The following is a 17,290-nucleotide window of genomic DNA, read 5'->3' on the forward strand; positions in this document are numbered from 1 at the left end:
AGCAAAAAAAAAAATTGTACGATATTTTACTTGGCAGCAAGTTTATGACTTTGTTTATGACCCCAAGCTAATCTATGGTTACAACAGGTGTCATGGCATTGTCATTTCATATTGAAGACATTTTCATACTGCAACACAATTTGAAACGTTTACCATAGTTTCACAATGAAAATGTAATTGACAGAAAGATAAAAACCATAATAAACTTGTTAAAAAACCTAGTTTTACTTGTATTCTGTAAAAAATGGTAAATTCAGATGTAATTTTTTACAAAACCGGCCACTGTACGCCAGTTCCGGGATAGGGTAGTTAGTTGGATCTGTCATTTGACTTCCATCACCAAGTGACCAAAATGTAGGCATCATCACTTCCAACACATGTTGAGCGAACAGGTGGAAAAGTTTGATCTCATTCTGCACAAAATATTTGGGAAATTAAAATCTAATAAGTTGGTCCCACTCCCTTCAGTCATACAGGAATTAAGATTATGTTCTTACGGAACATAAATTATTTCTAGACTACCCTGCAGAATGACGATTCTGAAAGTGCTTGAAACTTTAATAGTGCAGGGATACAGGCGCGCCTTCTGTTTAGTAAATGATGTCATAAAGGCGTGCAAAATTGACGATCTTTTCCCGTGAAAGATATGATTCGAGAAATAGCCTGATTGTATTCACTTCTACTGAGTTCTGTGTATAATCCTCCTCTGAAGGAGCACCCGAAGAATGAAAGATAACTCAATTTTATTTTTTCCTAGTATTGAGATATACTTCTGACTTTAGGACTTATAGGTTTAGGAGGTCTTTTGAGTTATGGGCAAAGTTAAGAGGGTCTTGATAGCAGGATGGGTAGGGTGTTTGGGTCATCATTTTCTGTATTCTTTATTTTTTTTACAAATTTTCACTATTCTGTATATTTAAATACCCATTATTCTCATTTCTTCATTTAATTGCCCATTTTTTTCTATTCTTTATTTTTTAATGTTTTTCTGATGTATTTAACACTATGCAATAACTACCTTAGTACAGTGCATAAGAAATTTAAATTGAACATGGTTTCAAATTTGGTAGAGGAAATCAAGACTAGCTGGCTCTAAAGTTGGCTCCAATTTTTCAAAACTGGCGACAAAATATAGCAGCTGGCAATTTTTTGGAGCCAGAGCAACCCCTGGCTTAGCTGTAATTTATGGAATCTTCATAAAAAGGAACATTTCATTCTCGTTAAAAAATAAATTGACCTGAAAAGATAGAGATTTGTTTCAATGGCATATACAGAAAATCTTATAGGTGTAACATTCTGAAAATCTGAACTCTACACAATTCATGGTAGTTTTATTACTTAAAAGAATTAATGTTTCAGTGATTGTTGAACTTTTGAAAAACACAAAGCAACTTGTTGACTTATTTTCATTCCATCACAATATTAAGTTCTGGTTTATAAATAAGGAAAAGAATTGATTTGTTGTTCTTTTATTTTGTTCAAATTTGTAAACAATTGTATCATTTCCTTATAATTAACAGATGTTGAAATATAAGCAAGCAGTTTCTATAAGTGATGCAGGTGCTAAACTGAAATCATTGGATATGTGTCTAAGGTGAGTATATTGTTCTTCCCATAATGATTTTAAACTGTTATTATATATATACAAATGAATAGTGTATGTCTTTTGTATATATACTAATAGCAAGAGTATAACTTTTTGTTCTATCAGTAGTTATAAAAACTTTATTCAAATAAGAATTCAAAATGTGGCTGTTTTTATGATTTATGGTCATTCAAACTCTAGGAAGTTTCTCAGCTGCATTTATTTCAGAGCTATAACCATTGATTCAATGAGATTATAGCCGAGAAACTAACTTTCATTTTTAGAACCTTTAATAATCTATAAAAATATTGAAAATTAGATTTAAAAAAAAAAAGGATTATTGCATTTATTTTTTTTTTGAAAAATGTAATTTTAGAATTTCAGTTTATATAGATTTTATAGGGAAAAGTCATTACTATGCAAAATTAGTCATTAAATTGAAATTAATTGTTGTGAAGTTATCTCCTTGTTCCAAATCTGATTCTTTGATTCATGACTAGGTTAGTTCTTAAATTTATCTTTAAAGAATAAGATGAAATGTTTTAGGCAAATGTATTTCCAAGATAAAAACGATTAATTCTCTGATTAGAATCTCAATGCTCAAGAGATTTGATACTGGCCTTCCAAACAACCATGTGCATGTGCAGCTGTATGCTCAGTTTAAACAGTCTCTAACTATGTTAAAGTAAATATAATAATCATGATCATAATATACTGAGAAAAAAAATTAAATGTAAGATTCAACTGGTCTCTAATTTTGTAGCTATTAAATACATGCAAATAGAAAAGAATATGTCTTAAATTATATTTTTCTTAGAATTATTAGGTAAGACCATTTAAACATTCGTTGTACCCATATTTCCCTAATATCATGCACAGTAACACAATTTCCACAGGAATTTTATGACACTTTAGAAGAAAGTTGCCTGTACTTCCAAATTTGGTAATTTCTTCCAGATTTTCATTTGTTGGCTTAGATTTATAACTGTGAAAACATTCAATTTGTGGATGCACAATTTTTACTGTTACCAGAATATAGCTGAATTGTGAGTTTTTGAATTCCAGACTTTACATTTGGAAATTTTTCATTCATTTAGTATTAACATAGGTTTTGATTAATCATAAAACCCATAAAAGTCAGTACCTATAGACAAAAATTACTTTGGCTTTAAAGTCAAAATTAAAAACTTAGTGGAAAGTTGCCTCCCAGGTCCATATTCAAAAACTGTGTTTGTTGTTTTGAGTACCCTTTGGATTTAATTGATGATATGTAAGTGTTCACTGACACTAGAAGATATGTTGTGCAAAAGATTTGAATCTGTAGTTGAAAGGTTAAGGTCACAAACTTAGTTGAAGGTTTCTAACCCTTCAAATTAATAAATCCTCTTCACTTTATACTTGAATAACCTTTGGCATGAATGTTGACTTCAACCAGAAGGTGATCTCATGCTAGCGATAGCATGCTTGCCTCGATTGCCAGGTCAGACCAAAGACTTGAAAATTGGTATTAGCTGCTTTTCAGTTAAGCACACTTTATTTAAAAGTAAAAGTCAGAATGATATATCCATGTAGGATGGCATGGCTTTCTGGGGACTAGAAGTAGCACACTAAAAATACAGTACAGCTTGTTAGTCTTGTACAAACTGGGGTTCATACTCATATCACATCCCGATATGGATGTAATATTTGCTACTTAACTTTAAACACCAATTCATTATCATCATAATCATACTACAAGATGGTGTGTCATACAAAAGATTTGAATCCCAAGGTCAAGGTTGTAAACTTCTCCTGTTTCCCTTCCATTTCTTATTAAAAACAATGTAAGACAATAAGCTTGGTCTTCATGAGACGGCTTCCATCTCAAAGGTATGTAATTAATGTCTATGTATATATTACCCCGATAGCTTTAAAAAAAAGTAGCTAGAGTCTTCAAAATTGAGTGAATACAGTTTTTTCTTCTTAGTCATTGCAACTACATAACACAAGTTATTATAATTTAGATAATTGTTCATAGAAATGTTTTAATTTTACAAAACCTTACAATATTACTATACTCCTACATTTACCATTTGCTTATCACTTTACTTTTCACAGCGATATTTTCCAATATTATTTAACTCCCTCAATATCTCAGCAGATCTATTTATAACTATTTTTGAGCTCTGAGTGTTCTTCTTGAAGGTTAATTGAGAAATGCACATCAGATGGAACAAAATTTGTGCCTTGTCTCAACTGCAAATGTTGCTGAGGCCATGACATGTGTATGCTTATTTTGCAGCTGTGATAGCATTAACTATTTGTAAAAAGAAAAATGTTTTTAAAGATAGATGAGCTATACAATCCATTTATTATACACGATTGTCTTATGTTCAAAGTGGTATATGTCAGTTGCCCTTCACTTCATTTTCATGGTCCATCACCTGAAAAAAAAAAACTCAACATTAATTTTGCATGGTAAAGTGATCCTTTAAGCTGCTTAAGATATTATATCTCATATTCTATTTAGAGAATCATTATCTTTTCTTGTCGGTCTTACAGGGGTAGCTAGAGTTTTTGGCTTTACTTTCATTGGTTCTTGATCAATGTATAATATTCATTTAATCTGTTTTTCAGTTACTCAAATTGTTACTTCTACTAAATTTGGTGTAAATATTGATGTAAATTTCAGAGCACACTTCTCAGCTAATCCACAGCTATCAGGTGAAACACCATTATTACAGGAACACATAGCATTATTAGAAAGACAAAGACCAATAGAGGTAAATAAGTGTTAAGTTATATGTGGATTTTAATTTAATTTAGAGACATTTATTCCAGATTATTCAGCTATTACCAATTAAGCAAGTTATACATTTCAATGCATGTACTCCTGTTTTTATCAATATTTTTAGATCAGTTTAGTTAAACCTGCTTTGATAATTAGAGTATGCAGTTACTTTCCACATTGTCAGATATTTGCACAATTGCCTTTTATGCTGTAGCTTGGATGACATATTGTCACTGACTGGAGTCAGCAGGTCATCAAAACTCACGGGGGGTCTCTTTCTATATGAAGGTATATACATATGTGCCGCTGGAATGGGTCCCTTTTTTGATATGTCAAATATATCAATGGGGTGCAATTTTACAGAGGAAATATATCAATAGGTAGTAATTGACCAATTGTGATATATCAATGGGTCATAATTTTTCAGTTTGTTGTGCAACGATCTTCACTGAATTTCCCAAACTCTTTATATAAATATATGTATAGGTAGGGATTTCACAATTATTCAATATATGAATGGGTGGTGTTTTTTAAATCCCAGCTGCACAACTGTACCCAAAATCCCATGTTGAGACCCCCCCCCCCATGTCAAAACTGTTTAACCTAGATAATACTTCTGCTGTGTTAAATATTCTATATCTACTATTTAAATAGATTTGGAAAAATAGCTTTGAAAAAACTTTGGTTTTTCTTGTCAATTAGGTAAAGTACATCCTTGATCAGAGGTGTAGAATATACTGTTAACAGTATTATATATTTTTTTCCAGTCGCTTAAATTCATATTAATGTGAATCCTAGTGTACATAGTTGCTTTTTTCATTACTATTACATTCTTTAGTTTTGACATAAAGTGAAAGTTTATTTTGTTTGTTTTTTATATTGAAAATAATTTTTGATTTGATTGAACTATAAATGATCACAATATTTTAGTGGATTGAAAGTTAAAACTGATGATTTGTTCATTTCCTGCCAAAATGGCAGACTATAAACAGTTCTGTAACAAATTTTGAATCTGGTCACATTGATACATAACTGTTAATGTCCTATATCCGTAAAATGATGAAACGCAAGTCTGGCATACAAAATTTTAAGCCTGTTATCTCTAATTTTTTTTATGCACAGTTTTGAATTTTTTATCACATTTAAAATTGAGTATGAGTATGGTCAGTGAGCAATAACTCACAGTACATCTTGTTTATGGTTTAATTTCAGGATTCTGATAAGAAAGCAGAATTAAGTGGAATGGTAATGATGTTTAAGCAATATCCACGTAAAGCTTCTATACTGAACATGTCAGCTGTTACCACACTTTACTATTGCTGTTTTTATCATTCCACGGAAGGGGAGGTAAGTAAAAGCCAATATTTGTTTTGTTAAAATAATACATTGGAAACTTCAGTAAGATAATTAAAAAGTTTTGTGAGCAGTTTATCTTTGCTAATTTTGCATTTAGGAAAATATTCCCTCATGTTTTGGATATATATATATATATGTAACAGAAAGATCAGAAGTAGGGATGAATTAAAAAAAAAACATGCAATATAAAACTTCACAAACAGGTTTGCACCTTAAATCTGGAAGTTTAACCTCTACCACTTTAGAGTAATTGAATATTTACCTATTTAAAAGATCTGAGAACAAGTAACCAACGTTTAATTTGTGTAAAACTGTTATTATTCAAGAAGTACATATTTCAAATGATTCCAGATGGGTTAATTTTAAAATTAGGAATTTAAAGTCCCACCAAAAAAAACAAGGTTTTTCACAAACAGCAAAAATTGATAATCACCAAGAAAAAACTTCCACATTACATGTATTAAAAAAAACCAACAGTTTGTGAAGAGTATGAATTGATTCAGAATTATAGAAACTTGAAATATGTTCAAGTCTTACAAGACAAATCTTTTTCTGAAATGTGAGTTTGTTAGTTCAGTGCTGAAAGTCAGTTTTCTGTGAAGGAATTGTTTTGTAGTTTCTGCTTGATAAAAAAAATATTCTATGTATTTCAGAATCATTTGGCATGTCCAGAAGCAATAAGAAAACAACACCAGGTAAAAAAAGTATTATTTGTGGAAAGGAAAGATTATATTATTGCAATTCCTTCTTATTGTAAAAAGGGAAATATTCTTATTTCCCTATTCCTTAAATATTTATAATTGTAAAAAAAGGAATGATGGGCAGCTAAAATTTAAAAAAAATCAACTTTAAAATTATGTTAATTATATAACTTATCTCTAGCTGTCTTATCAACATATATGTCACAGCTCCTTCTTTTCATATTCATTTCTACATTTTATTTTAATTTTTGAATATTAATTGGTCACATTTCTTTAATGAAAATTCATACCAAATATTGTTATTTTAGTTGACAGATAAGCAATTTGTATGGACAGCTTTATCTGCCAGAGCCAGGTTAAAACAGTGGAACGGTGTAGACGAATTACTAACAACAAAGGTAAGGGCTATTCCATTAAAATGTATGTGGGAGGGTAGGAAGGGACTTTCAAAATATCCCTACAACCAAGAACCATTTTTTAGATAATTTTGCATAATGGTAATACATGTACCTTAGAAAGGCTTGTATAGTTCGCACTGGTACATAGTCCGCACCCCCTTCTCCCCACGAAATTTTAGGTAAAAAAACTTTTTGTAACTGTTAGAAAAGGTCTAATGAAACTCCAGTAATTTCAAATCCTGTGCGGTCGTTTGCAGTATTTTCTTGGGAAAACCTGTTTTCCATCATCAAACAGAAGCTGAAACTGCTTGTAAATGATTCTAGAACGCTTCATGATTGTTAAAATAAGATTAATTCACTTAAAAAACAATTTAGAAACTTGTGTATGCTTAAACAGGAAGTTTAAAAAGCACGTGTAAAAGAAGAATCTAACCGGTGAGAGTCGAAATCCGTACATAACAGATATCACTATAATACGACTTTGAAAGTAAAACAGTTCCATCCTTTTGTAAAACAGTCTTTAATATATCTATCACATTAATGTTTGAAGGGTCTTAAGCTAATACAAACCATATTAGTCAGTATAAAACACCAAAACGAAACGAACAATAACCGATTACGTTTTGTAGTTTACAAATTCTAAGCTGGTTTACGGTTGTCTTTTTCACTATATTTGTATCGTGTCAATCAAGCAGATACCAGTTTATTTCAACCAATGCATTGAAAAGAAACGAGAAATTTGTAATGAAAGGTTTAGTTTTTATATTTATCAGTATTAATTTGATATTGAATAGAAATAACTTATTAATATGGATGAGTTAAAATTATTAGTTTGAAAAATGATAAGAGCGCCCTCTACAATATAAATAACAAAGATGGCGGAACGTAAACAAACCACCTCGCCCGCGAAATTGAAATTTTTCTCGTATTTCTTGCTTATTGTACTCTATAGTCCGCACCCCGTCTGGATGGTCCAATTTTGGAGAATAAAACCGCGGACTATACAAGCCTTTCTACGGTAGATGCATACTGAAAAAAGACCCATGACCCACATTAAATATTTAAACTTCCCTTCCTACCCTTCCACATGCGTTTTAATGGAATAGCCCTAATTTAACCTTTTGAACATAAAAAATGCAGACTCCATGCATGATTTCTATTTATGAAATATACATCATTAAAATTAATAATTATGATATCAAATTGGTATACTTCTCATTAAAATTTAACTGTTACCATAGTATAGAGGCATAGGATTTTTTGTGGTTAATTAATTTTCAATGTTTCTTTTATTTAAATAAAAACTTTTTCACATACTTCAACATATTGAAAATTTAGAGAAAGGAAGGAAAGGAAAATTTCCTCACCTTATGAAATATCAAACCTTACATTCATTAAAATGAGACTTTTCAAACTTTGTTGTCTGTTCTATGATAAAAATCCCAGAAATCAAGGAATGGATGATGCTTCATGGCATCTTTGAATTGTTTAGCCGGCTGCTCCAGTTGTGAATCATTGACTTTACATTGTTTGCTCATATTGCATAACTGTACGGGTAGTGAAAGGAATATAATGTTATCAGATGAGTCCTTTGATATTAGATCAGGTTTAATATGGAAATGACATTTACCCATACAAATACTGTTAGGTATATTCAGTCGGATTGATTTTTTCAATTTATCTAAACAAAGTAAGACAAATCTTTGTGGTTCTGGTTTATCTGATGATTTCTATTTTTATATTTATGTAATCAGAAATATATATGAATTATAAAGATTATCATAATTTTTTTTTTTCTAGATGAACTAAAGTTGTTTCATGCTATATAAATAAGAACATTTATTATGATTATTAAAGGGTTGGTTTGGTGGTACTAAAGCACGGGCTGTGATTGGTTTTGATCGTGTGTGTCAAATACTCAACCAGTGTAATGCACCATTAGAGGTAAAGTACTAAACAATTATTACTATAATTTACCATAGCACCAAGATTATTTGTGTAAATTCAGTCATTTAGAATTTAGGTTTTTAATAATGTGATGGATTTTATGCTAATTAAGGCCCCCCCTAGTGGCGGGTCGCCTTATAGTGATCAGTCTGTCCGTCTGTCCGTCTGTCCGTCTGTCCATAAGCAACAAATTGTGTCTGCTCTATATTTAGAGAACCGTTATAATTTCATACTTTATACTTGACATGTATATTAACCAACACCAGAGGGTGTGTTATAATGTTTGTACAACTTCCTAGGTCAAAGTTCAAGGTCAGTGGGGCCCACAGAGATGGCTCCCATCTCAATGATGTCTAGTTTAAATACCTCAACATTTTAATTGTCTTAAAATAGTACATCTTATATGGAGTTTCAGTATTCATTTCATTGACAAGTCAAGAAATAACAAGAAGGGTTGATACAGTGCAATGTGTTCCATTTCTTATGACTTATCTAATCCCTATAAAAGGGAGCTTACTGTTGCTTGATAATTTGCATAATGTAACATTTAACCATTGCTTCTTACAGGTTCTTACAAAATATCTGAAATTGATTGATAATACAGAGAAAAGATTAGATCTGGCCAGAAAGTTTAAATGTCATAATGTGGTTATTGAGGTAAGGAACTTAACAAATAGATTATAAATTAGTGTTTTTCTTTTTACTGGATGAAACATGTTTGTTTTTTTTTCTATAGCAATCTTAGATTGTTCATAGACAAGATCTACTTTAAAAAAAAAATAGAACTGATATGTTAATGATCGTGTTCAAATTGGGGCTTTAAATCAGTTTCACCATGTTTTGGTAGTGCTTTTTTCTCTACCCCTAAAAGAACACTTGCAATTGTATGGTTTTTCTATTGGTAGGGCAGACCCAGGGTTCTAGGAAAGGGTTGTATAAATTTCCATAATGGTGAAAATATCCCAGAGCACTCTGAGGTGAATAAAATGTTTACGATTAATGGCAAAGGATATTTTTTAGGATTGAAGCGTTTGCTCTGTACGCCCTGCCTGAATTGGCTGCTGTATTGTGTGGCAAATTTCTACTTTTATCCAACATACCATGTTTTTCCAGTAGAAGACTAAATTCCAAGGCTCATCCCTGTTCTGTATTTTTCAGGAAACTTCCTGTTTGATTTTTTGTTTAATTTGTTCTTCACTTCATCAGAAATATGCATGAAATGTTTTATACTGATAATTATGAAGAAAATGAGTCAATCATATGACAACAGTTTCAATTTACTTTATGAACCATATGAGGGACTTAACTGACAGAACCAAATTCGAAATAATGTTGCATTATGGGAACATAAATGATTTGATGTTCTGATTAGTCCAGATGTCATTTATGTTGACACTAATACTGTGTAACTACAAGCATGGAAGTTGTATAAATAAATTAAAGAGAGAAATTTTTTCAAATGTGCACCTGGTCAAAACACATCTTTGAGTTACTTTTGTCAAATTTTCATTTACATTTGAGATATTGGCTCAGTTGAAATAGGTGTGTATAATTTGCTTAATAAAAAATTATTATGTTTTTCATTTAAAATTCATGGGAGTAGAAATCCAGTATGCAATCACTACATTAACAATAATATTTTGTTTTAGACATTAGTGTCCATGAAAGATCGTGCACAATTAGACTTTTATGCAAGAAAATTACAACCAGGAACAGTAGAGGCAAGAAGTGCTGCTGGTGCTCTTAATAATTCTGTAAGTTAATGCTTCATGTAAAGTTTACACTCCATATGACGTCTGTCTTGGATTTAAAAACAACCCCCATTCATATATTGATTTATACGAAAATCTCTACCCATTCATATATTTCATACGAAAATCAAAACTCATTTATATGTATGTCAAAGATATGATGACATCTTATTTAGATTGATTGGTAATTTTTGAATTTTTCCTTAGATGTGTACTCGCTGATAATATCGGTATCAGTGGACTGGTCTTTAAAAAATTTTTTTTTGATCAGTTCACAATTGACATTCGTGATTGCACCGCGTAAGGATCTTCTCTTCCTCTCATTCACAAAATCGTGCAAGATTTTTTTTTCGCAAAAACGCACAAGTTTTTTGGTGAATGAAACACTTGTAATTGTATTAGTAAAGTTAGTTCAACTTTTTTGAACGATTGTGTGAAAATTTTAACAGAAAATGTATGAAAAACCCAATAAACTGAAAAAAAATTTGTGTTATCGGCAGTATTATTGATAGCTTTCCTTACTATTCTGATCTGAGTTTTTATTTATGAATAGTCTGGTGCGATACGGGTTTAGCTATGCGATATGTGGTATGCGATAAGGGTTTAGCTATGTGATACTGGGTATGCCATACAGGGTGTGCGATACAGGGTAGATGATACAGACTGGAGAAAAGAACCTTTATTAGATATACAAAATTTCTGTATTTAGTACTAAATATATGATATAAGAATATAATGGGGCATAGGGTTAAATGTCCATGAGACTGCAATTCAACAACACAAAAAAGCAAAAGATATCTAGTTGTCAACATAAATCTTCAACAAAAGATGGTTGGCTATACAATATATCAAGCTCAAAATAGTCCCAAGTGTAGATCAGTTAAGCTGTAGAAAAACATAATTGTCTGTGCAAAACAGTTAACATGTAATTGTTAGTTGTGTCTTTATTGTTTACTTTATATATATGTTAACATATTAAACAACATTAGACACAACAAGATCAGTTTGAAAAGTTAAATTTAAATAAAAATACACTTTTTTATTGTTCAGCCTTTGTTACTCTTTGTCACCAGATATCTGATTTTCAAATATTTTTTTTCTTTTTTATTTACAGAGTATAAAATGGAAGAATTGATGGCATCAAATGTGATATTTACTGTGATATTTTTTGCAATAAACATTATTTTGTGTAAACTTACATTCCAAGAGACTTCATTAATGTAATTAATAATGAGATAAAAACAATGATTGAAATGACATTTTATTGGAATACTGTAAACAAATGAATTTTGCAAATGTTACCAAAACTGTTTACTGTGAATGTTAACCTTCATAAAAAAATCCTGGTGATATTTTTATGAAGTAAAGCTGTCAAAAATTTGACTGGCTAGTAAGTTTCTGGTTGATGTGATTGAATAACCAACATTTAAGTCCAATGTTTATGTTTAGATCTGCCTCTGTGTTGTGTATCCCAAGCTTGGTAAAAATTTACTGCTATTTGCTGTTTCCCTGTCAAACATGGAGTACAGCAAAATCTGGTTAACAAGAATAATGAGCCAGACTTTGTTGATATAATACTTCTTGCTATTTGTGAGCTAGAACATAAAGAATCTGGCTCAGTGTAACTGCAGCCTGACAACACTAATGTTGTGAGTTTGAATCCTGCTTGCCTGCATTTGACTGATCTTAATGGACTAGGATTGCCATTTATCCTGCCCAAGGTTGATGGTTCTCTTTAAGCATCACAGCTTCCTCCATCAAGATAATCTGACCACCATGATATAGCCAAGAGTGCTGAAAGTGGTGGTAAACACTACAAATTAATAAATCAATGTAAGAGTCCAGATCAAAACAAGATTTATGATCATATCACATTAGCATGTTATATTTCTGAATATACCAGGCATATTTAATAATTGTCACTTTAAGGTCAAACATCCCTTGAATCATCAATCAAACATTGTAAACAGCAATGATTTATGAATCATATTGTCAATGCTTGCCAGTAATTTCGTTTAATTTAATCCGAAATAAACAAAATGGACAGACTTACCAAACAGAAGATGTTACTGGTACTGTATTGTTAGAAGTCAAGTCCAATATTTATGAAATGTAAACAATGGTTGTTAGTTGACTGCAATGTAATGGAATTCAATTCCTGTTGTTAAGCATTTACTATGAAGACAATATCTATGTACATATTATATTTTGCATTGTTCAAACTGAAAAAATAAAATGCAATTCTTTCTTCTTAATGTTTATGTGTGTATATTATTTTCCAAATGTAAAATTCAGATCTGTTTATCATATTTTTTTCATGACTGCTTAAAAAAAGAGGGGTATATAGTTTTTAGATCTATTTCTACATCTGTATCTCTGTCTGCAATGTTTTGATTAAAGTTATGGTTAAAGGTAGTTTAATGTGAAGTTGGTGTTATATGAACACGGAACTTCATCAGTGAAGACATTAAGATGTCAACTACTGTGGATTTATTTATTTTCGTGGGTACCGTTTTTCGTGGATTAAGGAAATCTTACATGTTCGTGGACAATTAATTTCATTGTTTTGCCGAAGTCTGCATACAGGCCTATAGAAAATTGTTAATCATTGAACATTTTATTTCGTGGTTCACCTGTACCCACGAAGTCCATGAAAATTGTTATCCAACGAATAATAATGAATCCACAGTAATCAACAGTTATGTCGAAAAGATGTTGTAACCTTAATTTCATGGTAGAGTGATCATGACTTAGGTGTTAATAAAGATAAAGGGCAGAGTTAAGGGTCAAGATAATTTGTTTTTGATTGTCAGAAGCAGATGTGCAAAAGTATTCAGCTTTTCTCCAAAACACAGTACTACCACCTCTCCACAATTTTTTTCCATTATTGTCTCCCTTTCAGGATTCTGGAATGGTCACTGTTCTGTTGATTTTTTTTCAAATGATATGGGCCTACAATACCATGATTGGTGACTTTTGTAATGACAGTTATGTGAACAATTTGTCTATTGAAATTTTAGGTATAAATTCTTGCTTGGTCTGTAAAACCTATTACTGAGTTATTTTTAAACAGTAATAATTTTATAACAATATATAAGTTTCATGAAATTCAAATAAACCATTTTAGGGGAGATGTGATGACAAAGGTGGGTAGCATGAAATATTTGCCACTGAACTTTAAGCAACCAACAATCAATCAATCAACAAAGGTGGGTACTGGCATTGGTCAATGTCCAAAACCAGGAAAATCTTATTGACCATGAACCACATTGGCACATTCAAATTTGTATAATGTCCATCAAATTACATGTAATCATGTAAAGAGTTTCGATAGCAAGGTGGGTAATGGACACAATTGATATGTAAGAATGTAAAAAGGCAGGGGGGCAATCAACCGCCATAATTTGAAGAAAACCATCATCATGAACAATAGAAAAACTTTCAACACACTAACAACAATCCACAAAACTCTACACAGAAAAAGAAAGATTGAGCAGCATAAACCCAACAAAAATCCACGGATGAAATAAGATGCTCTGTAAGGGGAAGTAGTTACTGTCCCACCAGTGGGACTTGTGTTGCTCATTGTGAGTAACCATTTGGTGATGTCACAAAGTGACAGTCAATAATAAGAAGATGAGATTGTGGCTACAACAGGTGGAACATATCTAAGGTCATCAATGACATATATTTTATAACAGTAAATCAAATCATGATGGTGTACATAAAAATGTCAGAGATATTTCAGCAATACAATTTGAAAACACCATTACAGTCTACATATGACAGTACCACACCTATAATGCTTTTATGAGTCATTATGTGACTTGTTGAACAGCAAGATTGCTGCCTCTCCCTAAAAGCCCTTTATTTCTGTCAAAATTCGGATTTGCTGCCTTTCTCTTTACATCAACTACTATGTAGTTCTAAATGATTTCATGTAGTTAGGGAGAACACCCAAAAAAGGACAATTTGTTTAATACTTCACCAAAATGTAGTTAAATCTAGCTTTCAAAAATGTAATAAAAAGTAAAGTTTACTTTGCTACAGTTCAAGATAAATGCTGTGCAAAATTCTCATATTTTGTAAAGGGCTAATTTCAAAATTGAGATTCTTTCATTTAATTATTTTTCTAGTTATATAATTGTGCTTTTCTTGTATATTCCTTACAAAACGTTTTTAGTGACATGATATTCTGATGGACGTTTAGTGTGTCGTGATCTATATTACCCATTTTGATAAAGGTTGAAAACATTTGTATGAATAGAAAAACAGACAGACAAAAAATCCCGTTACAATATATATAAAACTTCGTCTGCTGATGGAAAGTGGCTGGGTTGTAAGCATTATGATAACAATGGTTGTCACGACTGAAAAACTCTAGATTCCAATGGGAATAACTCTGGAAGAATACGTTGAATCCAAACATTGTTTGCTGTATTGTCCTATTGAGCAAACATCTTAGACGATGTAAGACGTTGATCCAGACACAAACTGTGTAGGAATATCATTTCTGTATTGCAGTCCGGTAAAATTAGGTGGATGGAACAAGTCACAACTATGACTCATAAAATTTAGTTTTTGTCCTCTTACTAAAGTCAGATCCAAAACAAGCACGGTCAGTTAATTGTCCCTTTTTGAAGGTATGCAGTTTTTTTACAAGTTGCACGATCAGGGAAAGTGCCTCAAATCATAATTCCCCTGGAATGATGGTCCTGTCAAAAAGAACTCTTTAAAAAGTAAAACTACCGTACAAAGCATCTCGGCAAAAAAAACCAATACCGTATAGACAACAAAAAAACTTACGGCCTAATTTATAACAATACAAATTACGGTCGAAAAACATATATGACAGACATGAACCAACGACAAATACTGCATTACAGGCTGCTGACTTGAGACGGGCACATATACAGAATGTGGCGGGGGTAAACATTATTGTGAGCGCTCAACCCTTCCCTAACCTAGGATAGAAGTGTGACTGCACAAGCTGTAAAAATCAGTTGGAAATGGCATAACTCAAAAGATCGGTACGAAGCACAAAAAAAAACACCAATTAACATAAAAACAATAGACACAAAGCACCGATATGAAACTAACAGTTACTGAAAGATAGTTCAAAGCCAAATACAACAAATAAATAAATCATATTTTCTCAGACTGTGTTTTACATACCATTTCCTACTGTATTGACTAATCTTTATATTTTTTGTATTACTATATCTGAATACCATTAATTCTATTGAGGTTTACCAGGAGTAATTCATGATGGCTCATACAGGTTTGAAAAAGTTATGATGGCTTTGGGTCTGGTTGTCTTTTCAAAATTTGCTATCTTCCTTATAATATTTATCAATATTGTTCGTTATGCATTTAAAAATATAATAACGTTTAGCTAATCGCTATTTTGCCACAAGCTACGATGAAAAGCGCATTTGATATGAGAGTTTGTTGAATAAGTCGTAATTTAAAAAAAGGCTTTGAAGTTTATATTTAAGAAATATTTTTCTCTTTTTGATCAACAAAGACTGGGGGCGAATGTTGGCGAAACAATAATGTTTAATTGCATTGTTTTCCTCAAAAAACGAGATACATTAATTTTATGAAAAACATTTTCTGAAACCGTCTAAAGAGGAATAATATAATAAGAAGAATATGATGATATGATTGACAATGAGACAAATTTCCACCAGAGAATAAATGACGTAGAAGTTATAAAACTAAGGGTCGGGCCCCAAACTAGGCAACGTTTCCAGTGGAGCAGGTTAAAATATATGCATTTACCATATACGTAGCTCCATAAGAGGGACCCGGCACACATGACACAATTTAGTCTTGATTTGATGACCATATATACACTGAAAACCATTTTCCTTTCACGTCCGGACATGTCGCAACCGGCCCTGGCGGTGTTTAAAAGAGTATTTGTTGACTACTTATTCATGTTCTCATTTCACTGTTAGGAATAAGAATTTCACATACTACTTACTGTTAGAAACACAACAAAAATGTAATCAAACTGAGGCCGGTCTCATTCATATCCAGTGTAAAATTTGCCGCGATGGCAATACATCATCATGAATAAATAAGTTTCGAGAAATTGTTGATTTATTTACTGTGACGGTGACAGCATTGGCGTAGCTAGGCGATTTTTAAGTGTACGCCCGAACCCCATCAAAGTGTTTTTGGTCTCCTAAGATGATCCAGGACATAGGGTCTCCTGATAGGGGTGAAGCCCCCAGGAAGTTCACGCGTTATTGAGAAAAAGATACCAATATCTGTCATTAGAAACTCATCATTAGCAACATACTTGGTCGGTTAAGAACAAAACTTTACGACAAAAGAGATGCTTTCAGCTTCCAATTGTGAACTTTTCTTTTCTATGTAGCAAAATTCCAGCAGCAACTGCATATGGAGTATATAACTCCCAGTGGATAAGACATTCCAGAGCTTGCATTTCCTATCATCATTTCCTTGATGGATGGTGCTGCTTACAAGGCAGCTACTGAACCAAGAGTTCCAATTGGTGAAGTTGAAATCATCCATTCGAAAATTTTACGGTCGACGTCACGAGTAGGTTGACCGTTATGGAATATCTGTTTCACAGATGGCTAATGACGACGGATATGTTCCAATTGTTGATATTACCACAATCCTGTCCTTTTTTCCTCGAATCCGGTGACCTACCAAATTAGACTTATCATTTGGTTTGTACTTACATCAGCAACACGACGGGTGCCACACGTGGAGCAGAATTTCATTACCCTTCCGTAGCACCTGAG

At 32.0% G+C, this 17,290-nt stretch overlaps 1 protein-coding gene across 3 annotated transcripts in view; it reads left to right on the forward strand.

The window, feature by feature from the left end:
* Window positions 1-12,763, forward strand: part of LOC127698737 (spermatogenesis-defective protein 39 homolog) — a 34,776-nt gene extending 22,013 nt beyond the window's left edge. For all 3 annotated transcript variants that reach the window (XM_052202381.1, XM_052202382.1, XM_052202383.1), the window contains 9 exons: window positions 1,521-1,594; window positions 4,257-4,347; window positions 5,568-5,702; window positions 6,365-6,406; window positions 6,721-6,810; window positions 8,668-8,754; window positions 9,325-9,414; window positions 10,407-10,511; window positions 11,623-12,763. In XM_052202381.1, the coding sequence (XP_052058341.1) occupies window positions 1,521-1,594; window positions 4,257-4,347; window positions 5,568-5,702; window positions 6,365-6,406; window positions 6,721-6,810; window positions 8,668-8,754; window positions 9,325-9,414; window positions 10,407-10,511; window positions 11,623-11,643 (735 nt within the window). In that variant the 3' untranslated portion in view covers window positions 11,644-12,763. The remainder of the gene's footprint in view (window positions 1-1,520; window positions 1,595-4,256; window positions 4,348-5,567; window positions 5,703-6,364; window positions 6,407-6,720; window positions 6,811-8,667; window positions 8,755-9,324; window positions 9,415-10,406; window positions 10,512-11,622) is intronic.
* Window positions 12,764-17,290: the final 4,527 nt, after the last annotated feature.

Source organism: Mytilus californianus, unplaced genomic scaffold (genome assembly GCF_021869535.1).
Source record: "Mytilus californianus isolate M0D057914Y unplaced genomic scaffold, xbMytCali1.0.p SCAF_4, whole genome shotgun sequence".
NCBI lineage: Eukaryota > Metazoa > Mollusca > Bivalvia > Mytilida > Mytilidae > Mytilus > Mytilus californianus.